This window comes from Nycticebus coucang, chromosome 14, assembly GCF_027406575.1.
Source record: "Nycticebus coucang isolate mNycCou1 chromosome 14, mNycCou1.pri, whole genome shotgun sequence".
NCBI lineage: Eukaryota > Metazoa > Chordata > Mammalia > Primates > Lorisidae > Nycticebus > Nycticebus coucang.
The window spans coordinates 71,022,664-71,043,970 of NC_069793.1; the positions used below are offsets into that span (position 1 = coordinate 71,022,664).

Consider the following 21,307-nt stretch of genomic DNA (forward strand, 5'->3'; position numbering starts at 1 on the left):
ACAGAAATTAAACAAAGATATAAGACATTTAAATGAGACCCTAGAACAACTGTGCTTGATAGACACATATAGAACACTTCGTCCCAAGGATAAAGAATATAATTCTTCTCATCACCCCATGGAACATTCTCCAAAATTGATCACATCCTAGGCCACAAAACAAACCTCTAAAGAATCAAACGAATTGAAATTTTACCTTCTATCTTCTCAGACCACAAGGAACTAAAGGTGGAAGTCAACTCCAACAGAAACATTCAACCCCATACAAAGGCATGGAAATTAAACAACCTTCTGTTGAATGACAGATGGGTGCAGGAAGAAATAAAACAGGAAATCACTAACTTCCTTGAGCATAACAACAATGAAGACACAAGCTACCAAAACCTGTGGGATACTGCAAAAGCAGTTTTGAGAGGAAAATTTATTGCTTTAGATGCCTACATTCGAAAAACAGAAAGAGAGCACATCAACAAACTCAGAAGCCATCTTATGGAATTTGAAAAAGAAAAACAATCTAAGCCTAAACCCAGCAGAAGAAAAGAAATCTCCAAAATTAAATCAGAGATTAACGAAATTAAAAACAAAAGAATCACTCAGAAAATGAATGAAACAAGGAGTTGGCTTTTTGAAAAAATAAATAAAATAGATAAACCTTTGGCCAGACTAACTAGAAATAGAAAAGTAAAATCTCTAGTAACCTCAATCAGAAATGATAAAGGGGGAAATAACAACGGGTGCCACAGATATACGAAAGATCATCTCTGAATACTACCAGAAACTCTATGCCCAGAAATTTGACAATGTGAAGGAAATGGATCAATATTTGGAATCACACCCTCTCCCATGACTTAGCCAGGAAGAAATACAGCTTCTGAAAAAACCAATTTCATGCACTGAGATTAAAGAAACAATAAAAAGGCTTCCAACAAAAAAATGCCCTGTCCAGATGGCTTCACACCAGAATTCTATCAAACCTTCAAGGAAGAGCTTATTCCCATGCTGCAAAAATTATTCCAAAAAACTGAGGAGGAAGGAATTCTTCCCGAACACGTTCTATGAAGCAAAATCACTCTGACATCAAATCAGGAAAAGACCCAACTAAAAAGGAGAATTTCAGACGAATTTCATTAATGAATATAGATGCAAAAATTCTCAACAAAATCCTAGCCAATGGATTACAGCTTATCATCAAAGAAGTCATATATCATGATCAAGTAGGTTTCATCCCAGGGATGCAAAGCTGGTTTAACATACGCAAGTCCATGAACATTATCCACCATATTAAGAGAAGCAAAAATAAAAACCATATGATCCTCTCAATAGATGCAGAAAAAGCATTCGATAAATTCCAGCACCCTTTTCTACTTAGAACACTGAAGAGGGGCGGAGCCTGTGGCTCAGTGGGTAAGGCGCCAGCCCCATATACCAAGGGTGGCGGGTTCAAACCCGGCCCCAGCTGAACTGCAACCAAAAAATAGCCGGGCATTGTGGCGGGCGCCTTGTAGTCCCAGCTACTCGGGAGGCTGAGGCAAGAGAATCGCTGAAGCCCAGGAATTGGAGGTTGCTGTGAGCTGTGCGATGCCACGGCACTCTACCAAGGGCTATAAAGTGAGACTCTGTCTCTACAAAAAAAAAAAAAAAAAAAGAACACTGAAGAGTATAGGCAAAGGTGGCACATTTCTAAAACTGATTGAAGCTATCTATGACAAACCCACAGCTAATATTTTATTGAATGGTGTAAAATCGAAAGCTTTTCCTCTTAGAACTGGAACCAGACAAGGTTGTCCTCTGTCACCATTACTTTTCAATGTAGTGCTGGAAGTTCTAGCCAATACAATTAAGCAAGACAAGGAAATAAAGGGAATCCAAATAGGAGCAGAGGAGGTCAAACTCTCCCTCTTTGCTGATGACATGATCTTAGAGAACCTCAAAGTCTCAACCATAAGACTTCTGGAAGTCATCAAAAAATACAGTAATATCTCAGGATATAAAATCGATGTCCACAAATCAGTTGCTTTTGTATACGGCAATAACAGTCAAGATAAGAGGCTAATTAAGACACAACTCCCTTCACCATAGCTTCAATGAAAATAAAATACCTAGGAATATACCTAACAAAGGAGGTGAAGGACCTCTACAAAGAAAATTATGAAATCCTAAGAAAGGAAATAGCAGAGGATATTAACAAATGGAAGAACACACCATTGTTAAAATGAGAAAAATCAACATTGTTAAAATGTCTATACTTCCCAAAGCAATCTACCTATTCAATGCCATCCCTATTAAAATACCAACATTGTACTTTCAAGATTTGGAAAAAATGATTCTGTGTTTTGTATGGAACCAGAAAAAACCCTGTATAGTTAAGGTAGTTCTTGGTAATAAAAATAAAGCTGGGGGCATCACCATACCAGATTTTAGGCTGTACCACAACGCCATAGTGGTCAAGACAGCACAGTACTGGCACAAAAACAGAGACATAGACATTTGGAATCGAATAGAAAACCAGGAAATGAAACTAACATCTTACAACCACCTAATCTTTGATAAACCTAACAAGATCATACCTTGGGGGAAAGACTCCATATTCAGTAAATGGTGCTGGAAGAAGTGGGTATCCACACGTCAAAGACCCACACCTTTCTCCACTGAGAATTGATTCAAGATAGATAAAGGACTTAAATTTAAGGCATGAAACAATAATAAAAATCCTTAAAGAAAGCAGAGGAAAAACACTGAAAGATATTGGCCTGGGGAAAGACTTCATGAATAAGACTGTCGTGGCAATTGCAACAACAAAAATAAACAAATGGGACTTCATTAAACTGAAAAGCTTCTGTACAGCTAAGGAGACAACAACCAAAGCACATAGATAACCTATACAATGGGAAAGGATATTTGCGTATTTTGAATCAGACACAAGCTTGATAACTATAATCTACAGAGAACTCAAATTAATCTACATGAAAAAAGCCAACAATCCCATATATCCATGGGCAAGAGACATGAATAGAACCTTCTCTAAAGTAGATGAATGGCTTAGAAACATATGAAAAAATGCTCATCATCCCTATTTAATGCAAATCAAAAGCGCCCTGAGATACCATCTAACCCCAGTGAGAATGGCCCACATCACCAAAATCTCAAAACTGCAGATGCTGGCGTGGATGTGGAGAGAAGGGAACACTTTTACACTGCTGGTGGGACTGCAAACTAATTCAACCTTTTTGGAAGGCAGTCTGGAGAAACCTCAAAGAACTCAACCTAGACCTCCCATTTGATCCTGCAATCCCATTACTGGGCATCTACCCAGAAGAAAAAAATCCTTTTATCCTAAAGACACTTGCACTAGAGACTGGTTTATTGCAGCTCAATTTACGATTGCCAAATTGTGGAAACAGCCTAAATGCCCACCAACCCAGGAATGGATTATTAAGCTGTGTTATATGTACACCATGGAATATTATTCAGCCATTAAAAAAATGGAGATTTTACATCCTTTGTATTAACCTGGATGGAAGTGGAAGACATTATTCTTAGTAAAGCATCACAAGAATGGAGAAGCATGAATCCTATGTACTCAATTTTGATATGAGGACACTTAAGGACACGGTGGGGGTGGGGGAAGAGGAGAGCAGAGAAAGAAGGAGGAAGGGTTGGGGAAAGGAAGAGCACAGAGAAGGAAGGAGGGCGGGTTTGGGGCCCTGGTGTGTGCCACACCTTTTGGGGGCAAGATATGATTGTAAGAGGGATTTTACCTAACAAATGCAATCAGTGTAACCTGCTTTCTTGTACCCTCAATGAATCCCCAACAATTAAAATAAAAAAATCAAGATCATTGCTTAATAGTAACAAAAAAGGAGAACCAAATACTTAAAGTAATATGGATTTTGGATTCATATTCCCTAATTTTTAGAAAGCTACTTTAAAAGTTATGCATATTATGAAATGTAACATCAATTTATGCTAAATAGAGTAACATTTCAGTAACAGAGAAGGTAATTTATTTACAAATACTAGTTACCTTGATCAAATATTTTTCCCATCTGTCTGCTGTTACAGATTTACCAATCTTCCTCATCAACTTCAAATGGAGCTCCACCAATTCTTTTGGTACTTAAAAAGAAGGGAAAAAAAATACTATTAGCCAGTAAGATAAAACATTTGTAAACATTGTATAGAAATATTACTTTCTGAATTTTTAAATACTTTATCAAAATAGATGATGTTGATTCCAGCTATCTTTTAGACCCCTGAATCATAAAAGGGTAAACTTCAGCTTGAAGTGATTGAAAACCACTCTTTTTTTGTTTTTGTTTTTTGTTGCTATTGTTGTTGTTGTTGTTGTACTGTTTTAGAGACAAGGTCTCACTCTGTGGCCCAGGCTGGAGTGTAGTGGCACTATCATAGTTCACTGTAACCTTGAACTCCTGGGCTCAAGTGATCTATCTTCCTCCCTTAGCTTTCTGAATACCTGGGCTACAGGTGCGTGCAGCCATGCTTGGCTAAGATATATATATATATATACATTTTTTTTAGAGACAAGGTCTTGCTATGTTGCCCAGACTTATCTTAAACTCTTATCCTTAAGGGATCCTCTTGCCTTGGCTTCCCAATGAACTCAGATTACAGGCCTGAGCCACTGTGCCTGGCCCCACTTTCTTAAAGAAGAGAAGGAATATTCATAATTTCTTTCAAAATATCATCAAATACGAGTGAAGACTTGGAGGGTCACGGTGTATGGCATACCTCTCGGGAGTGGGACACAATTATAAGAGGGACTTTACCTAACGAATGCAGTCAGTATAACCTAACTCTTTCTACCCTCAATGAATCCCAAATAATAAACAAAAGAGAGAGAGAAGCTTAATGTATAAACTATGTAGAGCAGAAACGTGGTAGCACGCTTTTATCTATTAGAACAAGTATATCACTGTTACCACACTTCATAGTAGGGAACTTGTACATGTGGGGAAGTGGGTATATCTTAACTCTGTACTTCCCACTTAATTTTTCTTTTTTTGCAGAGACAGAGTCTCACTCTATGCTCCTCTGTAGAGTGCCATGAAGTCACACGGCTCACAGCAACCTCCAACTCCTGGGCTTAAGCGATTCTCTTGCCTCAGCCTCCAGAGTAGCTGTGACTACAGGTGCCCGCCACAACACCCAGCTATTTTTTTTTTTTTTTGATTGCAGTTCAGCCGGGGCCTGGTTTGAGCCCACCACCCTCGGAATATGGGGCCGGCGCCTTACCGACTGAGCCACAGGCGCCGCCCCACTTAATTTTTCTGTGATAAAAATCGTTCTAAAAAAGTCTGTTTTATAAAAAAAAAAAACTACCATCAAGTAAAAACCCTTAACTATATAACTTCAGTTTCTAATCTCTTTGTTTCCCAATACATATATTTAGCTGCTATACTGATACATTAGACAAGGACAGCTTTCATAGAATTAGAAAGAAAATAAGAAATATATAAACCAAGAAATGAAACTAACATCTCACAACCACCTAATCTTCGATAAACCAAACAAGAACATACCTTGGGGGAAAGACTCCCTATTCAATAAATGGTGTTGGGAGAACTGGATGTCTACATGTAAAAGACTGAAACTGGACCCACACCTTTCCCCACTCACAAAAATGGATTCAAGATGGATAAGGGACTTAAATTTAAGGCATGAAACAATAAAAATCCTCAAAGAAAGCATAGGAAAAACACTGGAAGATATTGGCCTGGGGAAAGACTTCATGAAGAAGATTGCCATGGCAATTGCAACAACAACAACAATAAACAAATGGGACTTCATTAAACTGAAAAGCTTCTGTACAGCTAAGGAGACAATAACCAAAGCAAAGAGACAACCTACACAATGGGAAAGGATATTTGCATATTTTCAATCAGACAAAAGCTTGATAACTAGGATCTATAGAGAACTCAAATTAATCCACATGAAAAAAGCCAACAATCCCTTATATCAATGGACAAGAGACATGAATAGAACTTTCTCTAAAGATGACAGACGAATGGCTAACAAACACATGAAAAAATGTTCATCATCTCTATATATTAGAGAAATGCAAATCAAAACAACCCTGAGATATCATCTAACCCCAGTGAGAATGGCTCACATCACAAAATCTCAAAACTGCAGATGCTGGCGTGGATGTGGAGAGAAGGGAACACTTTTACACTGCTGGTGGGACTGCAAACTAGTACAACCTTTCCGGAAGGAAGTATGGAGAAACCTCAAAGCACTCAAGCTAGACCTCCCATTTGACCCTGCAATCTCATTACTGGGCATCTACCCAGAAGGAAAAAAATGCTTTTATCATAAGGATACTTGTACTAGACTGTTTATTGCAGCTCAATTTACAATCTCCAAAACGTGGAAACAGCCTAAATGCCCACCAACCCAGGAATGGATTAACAAGCTGTGGTATATGTATACCATAGAATACTATTCAGCCACTAAAAATAATGGAGACTTTACATCCTTCGTATTAACCTGGATGGAAGTGGAAGACATTATTCTTAAATAAAGCATCCCAAGAATGGAGAAGCATCCCAAGAATGGAGAAGCATGAATCCTATGTACTCAATTTTGGTATGAGGACAATTAATGACAATTAAGGTTATGGGGGGGAAGCAGAAAGAGAGACAGAGGGAGGGGGGTAGGGCCTTAGTGTGTGTCACACTTTATGGGGGCAAGACATGATTGCAAGAGGGACTTTACCTAACAATTGCAATCAGTGTAACCTGGCTTAGTGTACCCTCAATGAATTTCCAACAATAAAAAAAAAAAGAAAAAAAGAAAAGAAGAAATATAAATATCGGGGCGGTGCCTGTGGCTCAAAGGAGTAGGGCACGGGCCCCATATGCCGGAGGTGGCAGGTTCAAGCCCAGCCCTAGCAGAAAACGGAAAAAAAAAAAAAAGGGCGGCGCCTGTGGCTCAGTGAGTAGGGCGCCGGCCCCATATGCCGAGGGTGGCGAGTTCAAACCCAGCCCCAGCCAAACTGCAACAAAAAAATAGCCGGGCGTTGTGGCGGGCGCCTGTAGTCCCAGCTGCTCGGGAGGCTGAGGCAAGAGAATCGCGTAGGCCCAAGAATTAGAGGTTGCTGTGAGCTATGACGCCACAGCACTCTACCCAAGGGTGGTACAGTGAGACTCTGTCTCTACAAAAAAAAAGAAAAAAAAAAATAAAAACCAAATATAAATATCAAGTGGACATATATTTCAGAAATTAAGTGTAATGGTTTTCAAAGTGTTTTTAAAAAAACAATTCTTCCCTTATCTGATGGGTTAAAATTCTCTATTGTATCTCTATGAATCTTTGTTTGATAACCATCATGGACAAAAAAATTCCTTACCTTCCATTTAGTTCCATTTTCTGGATAGTTCTAGTTATTATCAAGTTACCCTTACCCTAAATCAAAATCTACCTTCCTACAACTTTTCTTCCTTACTTGTGGGTCTTACCCTCTGCTTCAGTGATTTTCAACCAGTGTGCCGCAGCACATGTGAGAGGATGTTAGGAGTACACAAATAGTTTTAAAGATCACTATTTATTTATTTATTTATTTTGAGACAGAGTCTCAAGTTGTCACACTGGGTAGTGTGCTGTGGCATCACAGCTCATAGCAACCTCAAACTCCTGGGGTTAAGTGATACTCTTGCCTCAGCCTTCCAAGTAGCTGGGACTACAGGTGCCCGCCACAACGTCCAGTTATTTTTTGTTGCAGTTGTCATTGTTGTTTACCTGGCCCGGGCTGGGTTCGAACCTGCCAGCCTTTGTGTATGTAGTCAGCTCCATAACCACTGCGCAACGGATGCCAAGCCAAGATCATTATTTTTTAAAGAAGTACAAAGCACGGTAAATATATTCTCTTTTTTACTCTTTTTTTTTTTTTTTGATCAGCATAATTTAAATGTGCTACAGAAGTATAACTATAGGTTCAAGTATGCCATGAGATTTAAAAGGTTGAAAAAACAGCTCTAGTTTCAAAAACAATACTTTTAATCCCTCTTCTATAGGAACTTTCAAATATTTGAGGAATGCTGTCTCTTCACTTGGGTTTTCTGTTCTGACTGCAAGCAATCAGAGTTCCTCCAAATATCCCTTGGTTGTGATCTATGTTTTTTGTTTTTTTTTGAGACAGAGTCTCAATATGGCACCCTCAGTAGACTGCCATGGCGTCATAGCTCAAAGCAACCTCAAACTCTTGTGCTTAAGCGATTCTCTTACCTCAGCCTCCCAAATAGGTGGGACTACAGGTGCCCGCCACAATGCCCGGCTATTTTTTTTGTTGCAGTTGTCATTGTTGTTTTAGCTAGCCCAGGCCCGGTTCAAACCCGCCAGCCTCTGTGTATGTGGCCCATGCCCTCCCTACCCACTCAGCTATGGGCACCACCTATATTTTCATTATAATAATTAAACCTAACAGAAATAAAGGACACAAACACCTGACAAATTCAGCATTGCCAAAATCCCAAATACTACTAGTATATAAGAGAAATTATATGTAGACTACCTAAGAAGTCCCATAACCAAATATAGTATATTAGAAAAAAGATGATTAAGAAAAAAAAAAGTTTTTCACCACAGACTCTTGAAAGCCTTTACTCATTATTCTTATATGCATTGTGAATATCCAAACTAGGGGTTTAATCTGCAGCATTATCTAATATATCTGATCCAATTATCTTGTAGAAATATAAATAGACAGATTGGGAAATGATGACCTAATATTTTTCAGTCATTCTTTCATTTCCCTCTAAAGAAACATCTGGAACTATAAAGACATTCACCCACTCAGCTAGTTATAGTGGGTTACACCACAGAGGCTAAGGCAGGAGGATTGCTCAAGTCCAGGAGCCTGAGGTTGCTGTGAGCTATGATGACACTGCTGCATTCTAGCTAGGGCAACAGTGCACAGACTGTGTCTCAAAAACAAAAAAAAACAATAAAAAAAAAAATTGCCCACTCAACAAATTTTAGTTAGTCTACCATTAGTAAGCAAGAGAAAGTTCCTGTCCTTAATGAGCCTATCTGAGTGAAGCTTAGTGAAGTGATGTAGTGAGTTGGGGGTGGGAGTAGGAAAAGAGTGGTTATAGGCAAGTAAATAGACAATTACTGTATACGAAGATCTGAAGTGTGGAGAGGAGAAAAGAAGCAGAGAAAGGACACTGCTCAAAAAAACAAAAGCAGATGAGGGATGCAAGGCTGGTTTAACATACACAAGTCCATAAACATTATCCACCATATTAACAGAGGCAAAAATAAAGATCACATGATCCTCTCAATAGATGCAGAAAAAGCATTTGATAAAATCCAGCATCCTTTTCTAATTAGAACACTGAAGAGTATAGGCATAGGTGACACATTTCTAAAACTGATTGAAGCTATCTATGACAAACCCACAGCCAATATTTTACTGAATGGAGTAAAACTCAAAGCTTTTCCTCTTAGAACTGGAACCAGACAAGGTTGTCCTCTGTCACCTTTACTATTCAACGTAGTGCTGGAAGTTCTAGCCAATACAATTAGGCAAGACAAGGAAATAAAGGGAATCCAAATGGGAGCAGAGGAGGTCAAACTCTCCCTCTTTGCTGACGACATGATCTTATACTTAGAGAACCCCAAAGACTCAACCACAAGACTCCTAGAAGTCATCAAAAAATACAGTAATGTTTCAGGATATAAAATCAATGTCCACAAGTCAGTAGCCTTTGTATACGCCAATAACAGTCAAGATGAGAAGCTAATTAAGGACACAACTCCCTTCACCATAGTCTCAAAGAAAATGAAATACCTAGGAATATACCTAACAAAGGAGGTGAAGGACCTCTATAAAGAAAACTATGAAATCCTCAGAAAGGAAATAGCACAGGATATTAACAATGGAAGAACATACCACGCTCATGGATGGGAAGAATCAACATTGTTAAAATGTCTATACTTCCCAAAGCAATCTACCTATTCAATGCCATTCCTATCAAAATACCAACATCATACTTTCAGGATTTGGAGAAAATGATTCTACGTTTTGTATGGAACCGGAAAAACCCCCGTATAGCTAAGGCAGTTCTCTGTAACAAAAATAAAGCTGGGGACATCAGCATACCAGATTTTAGTCTGTACTACAAAGCCATAGTGCTCAAGACAGCATGGTACTGGCACAAAAACAGAGACATAGACACTTGGAATCGAATTGAAAACCAAGAAATGAAACTAACGTCTTACAACCACATAATCTTTGATAAACCAAACAAGAACATACACTGGGGGAAAGACTCCCTATTCAATAAATGGTGTTGGGAGAACTGGATGTCTACATGTAAAAGACTGAAACTGGACCCACACCTTTCCCCACTCACAAAAATGGATTCAAGATGGATAAAGGACTTAAATTTAAGGCATGAAACAATAAAAATCCTCAAAGAAAGCATAGGAAAAACACTGGAAGATACTGGCCTGGGGGAAGACTTCATGAAGAAGACTGCCATGGCAATTGCAACAACAACAACAATAAACAAATGGGACTTCATTAAACTGAAAAGCTTCTGTACAGCTAAGGAGATAATAACCAAAGCAAAGAGACAACCTACACAATGGGAGAGGATATTTGCATATTTTCAATCAGACAAAAGCTTGATAACTAGGATCTATAGAGAACTCAAATTAATCCACATGAAAAAAGCCAACAATCCCTTATATCAATGGGTAAGAGACATGAATAGAACTTTCTCTAAAGATGACAGACGAATGGCTAACAAACACATGAAAAAATGTTCATCATCTCTATATATTAGAGAAATGCAAATCAAAACAACCCTGAGATATCATCTAACCCCAGTGAGAATGGCCCACATCTCAAAATCTCAAAACTGCAGATGCTGGCGTGGATGTGGAGAGAAGGGAACACTTTTACACTGCTGGTGGGACTGCAAACTAGTACAACCTTTTTGGAAGGAAGTATGGAGAAACCTCAAAGCACTCAACCTAGACCTCCCATTTGATCCTGCAATCCCATTACTGGGCATCTACCCAGAAGGAAAAAAATCCTTTTATCATAAGGACACTTGTACTAGACTGTTTATTGCAGCTCAATTTACAATCGCCAAAATGTGGAAACAGCCTAAATGCCCACCAACCCAGGAATGGATTAACAAGCTGTGGTATATGTATACCATGGAATACTATTCAGCCATTAAAAAAAATGGAGACTTTACATCCTTTGTATTAACTTGGATGGAAGTGGAAGACATTATTCTTAGTAAAGCATCACAAGAATGAGAACCATGAATCCTATGTACTCAATTTTGATATGAGGACAATTAATGACAATTAAGGTTATGGGGGGGGAAGCAGAAAGAGGGACGGAGGGAGGGGGGTTGGGCCTTGGTGTGTGTCACACTTTATGGGGGCAAGACATGATTGCAAGAGGGGCTTTACCTAACAATTGCAATCAGTGTAACCTGGCTTATTGTACCCTCAATGAATCCCCAACAATAAAAAAAAACAAAAAACAAAAGCAGATGCAAATGGCTAAAAAAACCAAAATTATCATCGAACTGGAGGCATGGGCCTAAGAAAAAGGGTATGATCATGATGAGCCTTATACAACTAGACTTTTTAAAAGTTCAGATTTTAGGCCAGGCACAGTGGCTCATGCCTGTAATCCTAGCACTCCGGGAGTCCGAAGTGGCTGGACTGCTTGCCCCGGCTGAACTGCAACTAAAAAATAGCCGGGCGTTGTGGCGGGCATCTGTAGTCCCAGCTACTCAGGAGGCTGAGACAAGTGAATCGCTTAAGCCCAGGAGTTGGAGGTTGCTGTGAGCTGTGTGATGCCACAGCACTCTACCGAGGGCCATAAAGTGAGACTCTGTCTCTGAAAAAATAGAAAAACTGAGGCAAGAGGATCGCTTGAGCCCAAGTTGGAGATTGTTGTGAGCTATGACACCACAGCACTCTACCCAGGGTGACAGCTTGAGACTCTGTCTCAAAAAAAAAAAAAAAAAAAAGAAAGGTTTAGATTTTCTTTAAAAGTTTAAAGAAGAAAGTGCTCTATATTTTATAAAGTTCTCAATGACTCTATTGGTAGAAGACAGATTTTTAACCAAAAAGCTTTCATCTGTTTATTTTAGGTAGTAGGGTAAAGGGCAGAAATTAGATACAAATTTAGGAAAACATCTGTCCAGAAAGATGGATAATAGCCTGACTAAGGTAGAGGTGGTACAGGGAGAAATAAACAGATCTGAGAAAAGTTTTAAAAAAAGAAAATTACTAAAACTGAATGACTGTGCAATAATAAAGAGTCAGGAAAACCTGAGGCACTGGCTCAGGAACTGAATAGATGTCAATGACAATGTGGGAAGAAGAAAAAGATCTGGGTTCAATGATCAGTTATACCACATAGACAAGGACATAATGATTCTGGTCAAGTCCTCTAACAATTTTCCTGTCTGTAATAAAAGGTTGTGTTGGCTATCACATAGAATTTTAAAATTATAAAACAGTGTATAAATCTAAAACACTGTTTATTTCTGGTGTGATTTTTTAAGAACCGAAGTTGCTTTCAGTTTCTCCCATTCCCGAAACACAGCAGTCTGGATGGTTCTCTTTCTACATTTTACACCTCCTCCCTATTTCCTCCAATTTTTCTGAAACATTACTACACCTTTTCATATCAGAAAAATAGCTATGGATAGTCTCCTGCAGCCAAACCAATCTTCCAAAAAGACTGCTTTCATGTCACTTCCCAATTCATAAATATTGTTATGGCTCCTGAATACCTACATAAGTTTATCTGGATTTCTTACCCTAACCTCAAAGTCCCAATATTCAGTCTCAATCAAACTCTCTAATACAAACAAACAAACAAACAAACAAAAAACAACTCTCTCTAATCTTTCTCTACATTGAAGTCTTTAAATGAAATCATTCTGGCCACTTAACTGTTCACTAAGAATATTCAGCTTATTCATCACCTGTGTGGGCTTTATGAAAGCTGCCCAGCTTAGTATTTTCTGCCCTGGAACTTTCATCTTTCAATGCCTAGGCAATACAAGTCCAAAAGTCTCAGCTTTCCAATACCAGCAACTCCTTTGTCTTTGGAATATCCATCGTATTCATATTGTCTGTATTACTCATTTGTTTGATGAATGTCCTCCAAATCATATAGATATATAAAATCAGGAAAGATTTTTATAATACTGGTACTATTTTTGAAAAGCCAATACAGGAGAGGTTCAGTGCCCGTAGCACAGTGGTTATGGCACCAGCCACATGCACCAAGGTTGGTGGGTTCAAACTCAGCCCAGGCCAGCTAAACAACAATAACAAAGTGCAACAAAAAAATAGCCGGGCGTTGTGGCAGGTGCCTGTATTCCAGTTACGTGGGAGGCTGAGGCAAGAGAATTGCTTAAAACCCAAGAGTTTGAGGTTGCTGTGAGCTGTGACAGCACCCTACTGAGGGCAACATAGTAAGACTCTGTCTCCAAAAAAAAAAAAAAAAATAGCCAATACAGGACAAAAATAAATATGCAATAAATATATTTTCATCCCACTTTACAAATTATCATTGTTGATTTAGGTGTGTGCAAATAGATTATACATTATTTCATTTATTAGAGTATCAGCTTTTGTATATACAGCACTGTCCAATAGAAATACAAGGTGAGTGACATAATTTTAAATTTTCTCTTTCCTTTCCTTTCATTCCCCTACTCCTTCCCTTTTCCTCTCTTTCTCTTCACACACAGCCTCATTCTATCACACAGGAGCCCAAGATGGAGTGCAGTGGCATGAACACAGCACACTACAACCTCAGTGTACTAGGCTCAAGCAATCCCCAACCTTGGCCTCCTAAGGAGTACGCAGCTATACCCGGCTAAGTTTACACATTTTATTGTAGGGGGGAGTCTCACTATGTTGTCCCAGCTGCTCTAAATTCCTGGCCTCAAGTGATTCTCCCACATTTCGGCTCTCACAGTCCTGGGATCATAGGCACGAGTGACTGCATGCCACCTAATTTCATAGGCACGAGTGACTGCATGCCACCTAGTAGCATATTTATAAAAGTAAAAAAAGTTTTAAATTAATTTCATGTTTTTTGGTTTAAATTAATTTTAATGCATTTTATTTAATACTATATACCCAAAATGTTATTTCAATTTATAACCATGAAATAGTTTAATTCTTTGTACTAAGTATTTAAAATATTTACAGCACATCTCAGTTCATACTAGCTATATTTCAAGTACTCAAGAGCCACATGTGGCTAATGGCTACTGTACTGCACAACACTAGATTATTTAAAATTAAAATATATAATCCACTAAATTTACTAACTAAACTTATTTATGCTTTTTGTCATAAATAGAACTGAAAAACTGATAATCATTAAGGGTACTTGTAGCTCTTAATAATTTGCCTATGGATAAGAGACAGACCAAAACTTCAAGAGAAAAATTAATTTGCATTATAGATTGTTAAATATTGAAATCATCATACTTTTTTTTTTTTTTTTGAGACAAAGCCTCAGCTGTTGCCCTGGATAGAGTGCTGTGGCATCACAGCTCACAGCAACCTCCAACTCCTGGGCTCAAGCGATTCTCCTGCCTCCTCCTCCAAAGTAGCTGGGACTACAGGCGCCCACCACAAGGCCTGGCTATTTTTTGGTTGCACAGATGTCATTGCTGTTTGGCAGGCCCGGGCTGGATTCGAACCCGCCAGCTCAGGTATATGTGGCTAGAGCCTTAGCTGCTTGAGCCACAGACGCTGAGCCAGAAATCATCATACTTTTTATTCTCTAAAATAATACTGTCTACTCAATAGATCATTCTAGGATGACGGAAATGTTTTATATTAGCACTTTTCAGTATAGTAGCCATTAGCCACATGCAACTATTGAACATTCAATATTTGGCCAATGAAAATCAATTTTAAACTTTATTTGTTTTTAATCAGTGTAACCTGGCTTATTGTACCCTCAATGAATCCCCAACAATAAAAAATTAAAAAATAAAAACTTTATTTATTTTTAATTAAATTTAAATAGACAAGTAGCTGTAGTTTTGGACAGCACAGCTATCAAAATATCAATCATATTTTAAAAATACATGATAATTTGTTAAAACATTGACAAGCTTTCAATTCATTCATTTACCACTAACGACTGTCTAAATAGTCTCATTTCCAAAACATTAGATAATTATTAACTTCCTTCTAAAGATTCATTACCCAGCTTGAAGTCAGTCTGAAAAATACAGATTTTTGTTCCAACTAAAATAAGATCTCTGCCTTTTCACATGACAGATTTAAGATTTGATACATAACCTTTACTAGACCCCTTTCTTTCACAAAGCCTCAGGAGGTGAAAGATTCTGAAGGAAAGAGAAAAGGTCAGGGACTGTGTGTCTACCGAGGGCAACAAAGTAAGACTCTGTCTCAAAAAAAAAGGTCTATAGCAGTGTTTTTCAAACTTTATGCACACTTCAAGATACAGTTAAACTTCTGTAGCACACTTAAATTATGTTGATTTTTAAAAAAGAATTTGTAAAAGCATATTTATTGTGCTTTGAACTTTCAAAAATAATTTAACTAATGACCTTCAAAATTTTTCACAACAGGGCACAGTGGCTCACGCCTATAATCCTAGCACTCTGGGACCCCAAAGCATGTAGATTGCTTGAGCTCATAAGTTCAAGACCAACCTGGGCAAAAGTGAGACCCCATCTCTAATAAGAATAGAAAAAATGAGGCTAGAGGATCACTTGAGCCCAAGAGTTGGGGGTTGCTGTGAGCTATCACGCTATAGCAATCTACTCACGGTGACAGCTTGAGACTCTTAAAAAAAAAAATTTTTTTTCACACCAAACCACTATGCCATGGATGGCACAGCACTTGAAAATCACTGGGCTACAGGATAGGGAGATCACTTTGGCTATTATATGAGGAATGAAAGGGAGGGGGTGCAAACATGACTAATTAGGAAGCTATTCCTATTCTTTAGACAAGAGAAGTCCATCAGGGTTGGACTAGGTTGTGGCACTAGAAATGCCAGCAAGTATCATCAAGGTAAACTGCGAAATTTAGAAATTTTCTAAAATGCTAAAAATTTTCTAACAAGCCACTTTACCAATCATAATCCAAAGAAGTGACTACTTTATGAATTTTATGTGATCCCTATTAGTTTATTCATTTTCAAATGCAGAAACCATAGCTTTTAATCACATTCATCATTCAGAAAGATATAACAAGTACATACAGATATTTAATAATACAATCAAATAAATGTATTTGTATCGCATCTTATTTCTGATATTCTTTACCCTTTCAAAGTTCAAATATCACATAAAAGCCTGACTTGATATTTCAACTATGTATTCGTAAAAACTATCTTATACATGTATTATGGAAAGCACTAGAGAGTCAAGAGATATGGGTATAAACATCAAATTTCTCATCCATAAATGAAGGAGTTACACCAGATGATCTATACTTCTCTAGCTCTAATATTCAATGTAGGTAACAAGGCATTTATTTGCTTTATAACAAAGCAACAATGATCATAGGATCTTAGAATTTTGGAACTGAAAGAAATGTTGTAATTCACACTGAGTTTTCTAGTGAATAGAAAACTATTCACTAGAAACTATTCACTAGAACTATTCACTAGAACTATTCACTATTCACTGAGTTGATAGACTAGAAAACTCAGACCTGAGATGTGATATGAATTACCCAAGATTAAACAAAGCCAAGACTTCTGACTTAAAAATCCAGAGCTATTTTCCAATGTTTTTTAAAGTATCAAATAGATGAAGGAATAGTTCAGAAGACCTAATCCATGAATCAAACCACCCTTTCTGGACAGGTCTGTATCTGGTTTTTGATTTTTTTTTTTTGAGATAGTCTCACTTTGTTGTTCTCAGTAGTGAGGTAGCACCATAGCTCACAGCAACCTCAAACTCTTGGACTCAAGTGATCCTCTTGCCTCAGCCTCCCAAGTAGCTGGGACTACAAGTACCTATCATAACACCTAGCTATTTTTAGAGACGGGGTCTCACTCTTGCTCAGGCTGATCTTGAAATCCTGAGCTCAGACAATCTTCCTACCTAAGCCTCCCAGAGTGCTAGGATTAAAGTGTGAGCCTCTGATTTTTTGATCTTGGGCTGTTTCTATCTGTGCACTCTGAGGCATTATCCACTTCTAAAATATAATCCAGCTAAACAGTTGCTATAGAAACAGAAAGACTACTAGACTCCTCCTCCTCCAGATCCATTCTTCCACTTTTAAAAACCAGTTTTAATGAGATGTAAAGCATACACTATTCAACTCAACCATTTAAAGTGTGCGATCCAACGGGTTTTGGTATATTACATTATTAATTTTTTAACTGTGGTGAAATATATACAGTGTAAAATTTGCCATGTTAACCATTAGTGTGTAATCCAGTGACACTAATTAAATGCCCAATGATGTACAACCATCACACTGTTTCCCAACTCATTCCTTTTCTTAAAACAAAATTTGCGTTTTGTTGATCAAAGTATAACAACTTAAATAAACCATACAAAACTGATTTTCTGGGCAGCACCTGTGCCAGAGGTGGCGGGTTCAAACCCAGCCTCGGCCAAAACCCACCAAAAAAAACAAAACAAAACTGATTTTCTTCACCAAAAATAAAAGTAGTATTTTCCCTTTTATTTCTAGATAAACCATAGAAATCCCAATCCATTCTCATTGTCAAAACATTTGAAATAGCCACTCCACTTCTAAACTGTTTTCCAGAAAATTTATAGATTTATTTTTAAAAGTCTGCTATAGCATAGATTCTCACTGGGGACAATATTGCCCGCAAGGGACAAAAATAGGCTCATGGCAGGGCAAAGAAATCCCAGATGATGGTTATATATTTTCTAGAAGGAAGGGAGTAAGAAGAAAAGACACATGAGGAGGAACTAACAGAAAAATTCTGGCAACATGATAAAAACAGAATAGAGAAACTCCCCCAAGGGATTATGAAGTAGCTAAAGCATAGGATTTCATTTATAAAGAATTAATGGAAATGACAGAAAGGGAATTTAAAATATGGATGGCAAAAACAATCTAACAATAAAGGATGACAAGAAAGTAGAAAAACAGAACCAAAAAATGGATGAAAGATATGAAGAACATAGAAAGGACATGGCAGCTTAAGGACTTAAAAAAGTCAATCGGGGAACTTAAAGATGCAATAGAAAGTATCAATAACAGATTAGACCATGGAGAATAAAGAACCTCAGACTTATAGGATAAAGCTATTGAGCTATCCCAGGGAGTTAAAGAGGTAGAAAAGGAGAGAGAGAGAGCAGAATATTCACTCAGAGAATTATGGGACTTCATGAAGTGGTCAAACATATGAATTATAGTATGTTATAGAATTATAGGTATTCCTGAAGGGGAATAAAAATGTCCCAAAGGAATGGAAGCCCTACTGGAGGATATTATAAATGAAAACTTCCCAAATATCACTGATGATTTTGAAACACTCCTTTTAGAGGGCTATTGAAACTTGAGTTGTATCAACACAAATATAGCATCTTCAAGACATATTGTAACAAACATGTCCAAAGTCAAGATGTGAGAGAAAATTATGCATGCAGCCAGGAGTAAGCAACAATTAACCTACAGGGGCAGATCCATTAGGGTGACACCAGACTTCTCAGTTGAAACTTTCCAAGCCAGAAGAGAATGGTCAGCTACCTTTAATCTTCTTTTTTTTGTTCTGTTTTTTATTGTTGGGGATTCATTGAGGGTACAATAAGCCAGGTTACACTGATTGCAATTGTTAGGTAAAGTCCCTCTTGCAATCATGTCTTGCCCCCATGAAGTGTGACACACACCAAGGCCCCACCCCCCTCCCAATCTTCTTAAACAAAACAATTTTTGGCTCAGAATTCCGTTTCCTGCTAAACTAAGCTTCACAATCAATTGAGAAATCGAATCTTTTATTGATATGCAAACATTGAGTAAATATGCCACAAGACCAGCTCTACAGAAAATTCATAGACCTATTATCCATATTGACCATCACAATGGACCACCAGCAAAGAAACCACCCACAAACTAAAGGAAAAAAACTAGCACCCACAAGGCGCAAAGGATAAAACTAAACAATGGACCTTCATAAAATAAGATAAATAGAATTCCACCACAGGTTTGATGCCCATAGGACAGTGGTTATGGTGCTGGCCACATACAAAGAGGCTGGTGGGTTCAAACTCAGCCTGGGCCAGCTAAACAACAATGACAACAAAATAGCCGGATGTTGTGGCGGGTGCCTGTAGTCCCAGCTTCTTGGGAGGCTGAGGCAAGAGCTTGGCTTAAGCCCAAGAGTTTGAGTTTGCTGTGACACCACAGCACTCTACTGAGGGCGACATACTGAGACTCTATCTCAAAAACAACAAAGAAAAAGAACTCTACCACATTTATCAATTATCCCAGTAAATGTTAATGGCTTGAGCTCTCCTCTGCGGAGACACAGGCTGGGCAATTGGATAAAAAAAGCACAGGCCATCCATAGGCTGTCTCCAGGAAACACACTTAACCTTCAAAGACAAAACAAGACTGAGGGTAAAGGGTTGGAAAACAGTATTTCAGGCAAATGGAAAACAGAAGAAAGTAGGGGTCCCCATCTTATTTTCAGATACATGTGGACTTAAAGCAACTAAAGTTCAAAAAGACAAGGATGGTTGCTTCATATTGTTCAAGGGAACAGTACAACAAGAGGACATTTCAATTCTAAATATTTATGCACCCAGCTTAAACGCTCCCAGATTTATGAAACAGACATTGATTGGTCTGAGCAATATGATATCTCATAACACCATAATAGTCGAGGACTTTAATACCCCTCTGGTTGAACTAGAGAGATTATCTGAACAGAAACTAAACAAAGATACATGGGACTTAAAAGAAACCCTAGAACAAATGGCCTTCATAAACATACAGAGAATACACCATCCCAAAGCTAAAGAATGTACATTCTTCTCATCAGCCCATGGAAAAGTCTTTAAAATAGGTCCTATCTAGGACACAAATCAAACCTCAACAAAATTTAAAAAATTGAAATCTTACTTTGTATCTTCTCAGATCACACAGCAATAAAGGTGGAACACAACTCTGACAAAAATTTTCAACCCCACAGAAAAGCATGGAAATAAAACAATCTTATGCTGAATGATAGCTGGGTTAAGAAAGAGATAAAGAAGGAAATTATTAAATTCCTCAAATATAACAACAACGAAGCTACAAGTTACCAAAACCTGTGGTATATTGCAAAAGCAGTCCTAAAAAGGAAATTTATCATATTAGATGCCTCCATCCAAAAAACAAAAAAAGCATTATCAACAACCTACTGAACCATCTGAAAGAAATGCAAAAGGAAGAGCAATCCAATCCCAAACCCAGCAGAAGAAAATAAATAACAAAATTAAATCAGAAATAAATGAAATTGAAAACAAGAGAATTCAGAAAAATCAATGAAACAAAAAGTTGGTTCTTCTAAAAGATAAATTGATAAACCCTTGGGCAGACTAACTAGAAACAGAAAAGTAAAACCTCCAATAACCTCAACCAGACACACAAAAAAGGGAAATAACAACAGATATCATAGAGATACAAGAGATTATTTCTATTGTAAGAAACTCTACACCAAGAAATTTGAGACAATGTGTAGGAAATGGACCAATACTTGGAATCATACCATCTCCCTGGACTTAACCAGGAAGAAACAGATCCCTTGAACAGACCAATATCAAACACTGAGATTGAAAAAACAATAAAAAAGCTTTCAACAACAACAAAAGAAGCCCTGGATCAGATGGCTTCCCACCAGAATTCTATCAAACCTTCAAAGATGAGTTTGTACCTACACTGCAGAAACTATTTCAAAACATTGAGAAGGAAGGAAGCTTCCACTACACGTTCTATGAAGTAAACCTTTGGTATCACCCTGATACCAACACCAAGAAAGGACCCAATTAAAAAGGAGAAATACAGAACAATTTCATTAATAAATATTGATGCAAAAATACTCAATAAAATCTTAGCCAATAGATTACAGCTGCACTTTAAAAACATTACACATCACAATCAAGTAGGCTTCATCCTAGGGATACAAGGCTGGTTTAAACATTTATGCAAATCCATAAATGTAATTCGTCATATTAACAGAAGCAAAACAAAGACCATATGAACCTTTCAATAGATGCAGAAAAAACATTTGATAAAATTCAGCATCTTTTTCTAACAAGAACAC

The 21,307-nt window shown here is 37.7% G+C and overlaps 1 protein-coding gene across 1 annotated transcript in view; it reads right to left on the reverse strand.

The window, feature by feature from the left end:
• RSF1 (remodeling and spacing factor 1) overlaps nt 1–21,307 on the reverse strand; it is a 198,888-nt gene that overhangs the window by 109,823 nt on the left and 67,758 nt on the right. The window contains exon 2 of the mRNA XM_053561132.1: nt 4,025–4,116. Coding sequence (XP_053417107.1) covers nt 4,025–4,116 — 92 coding nt within the window. The remainder of the gene's footprint in view (nt 1–4,024; nt 4,117–21,307) is intronic.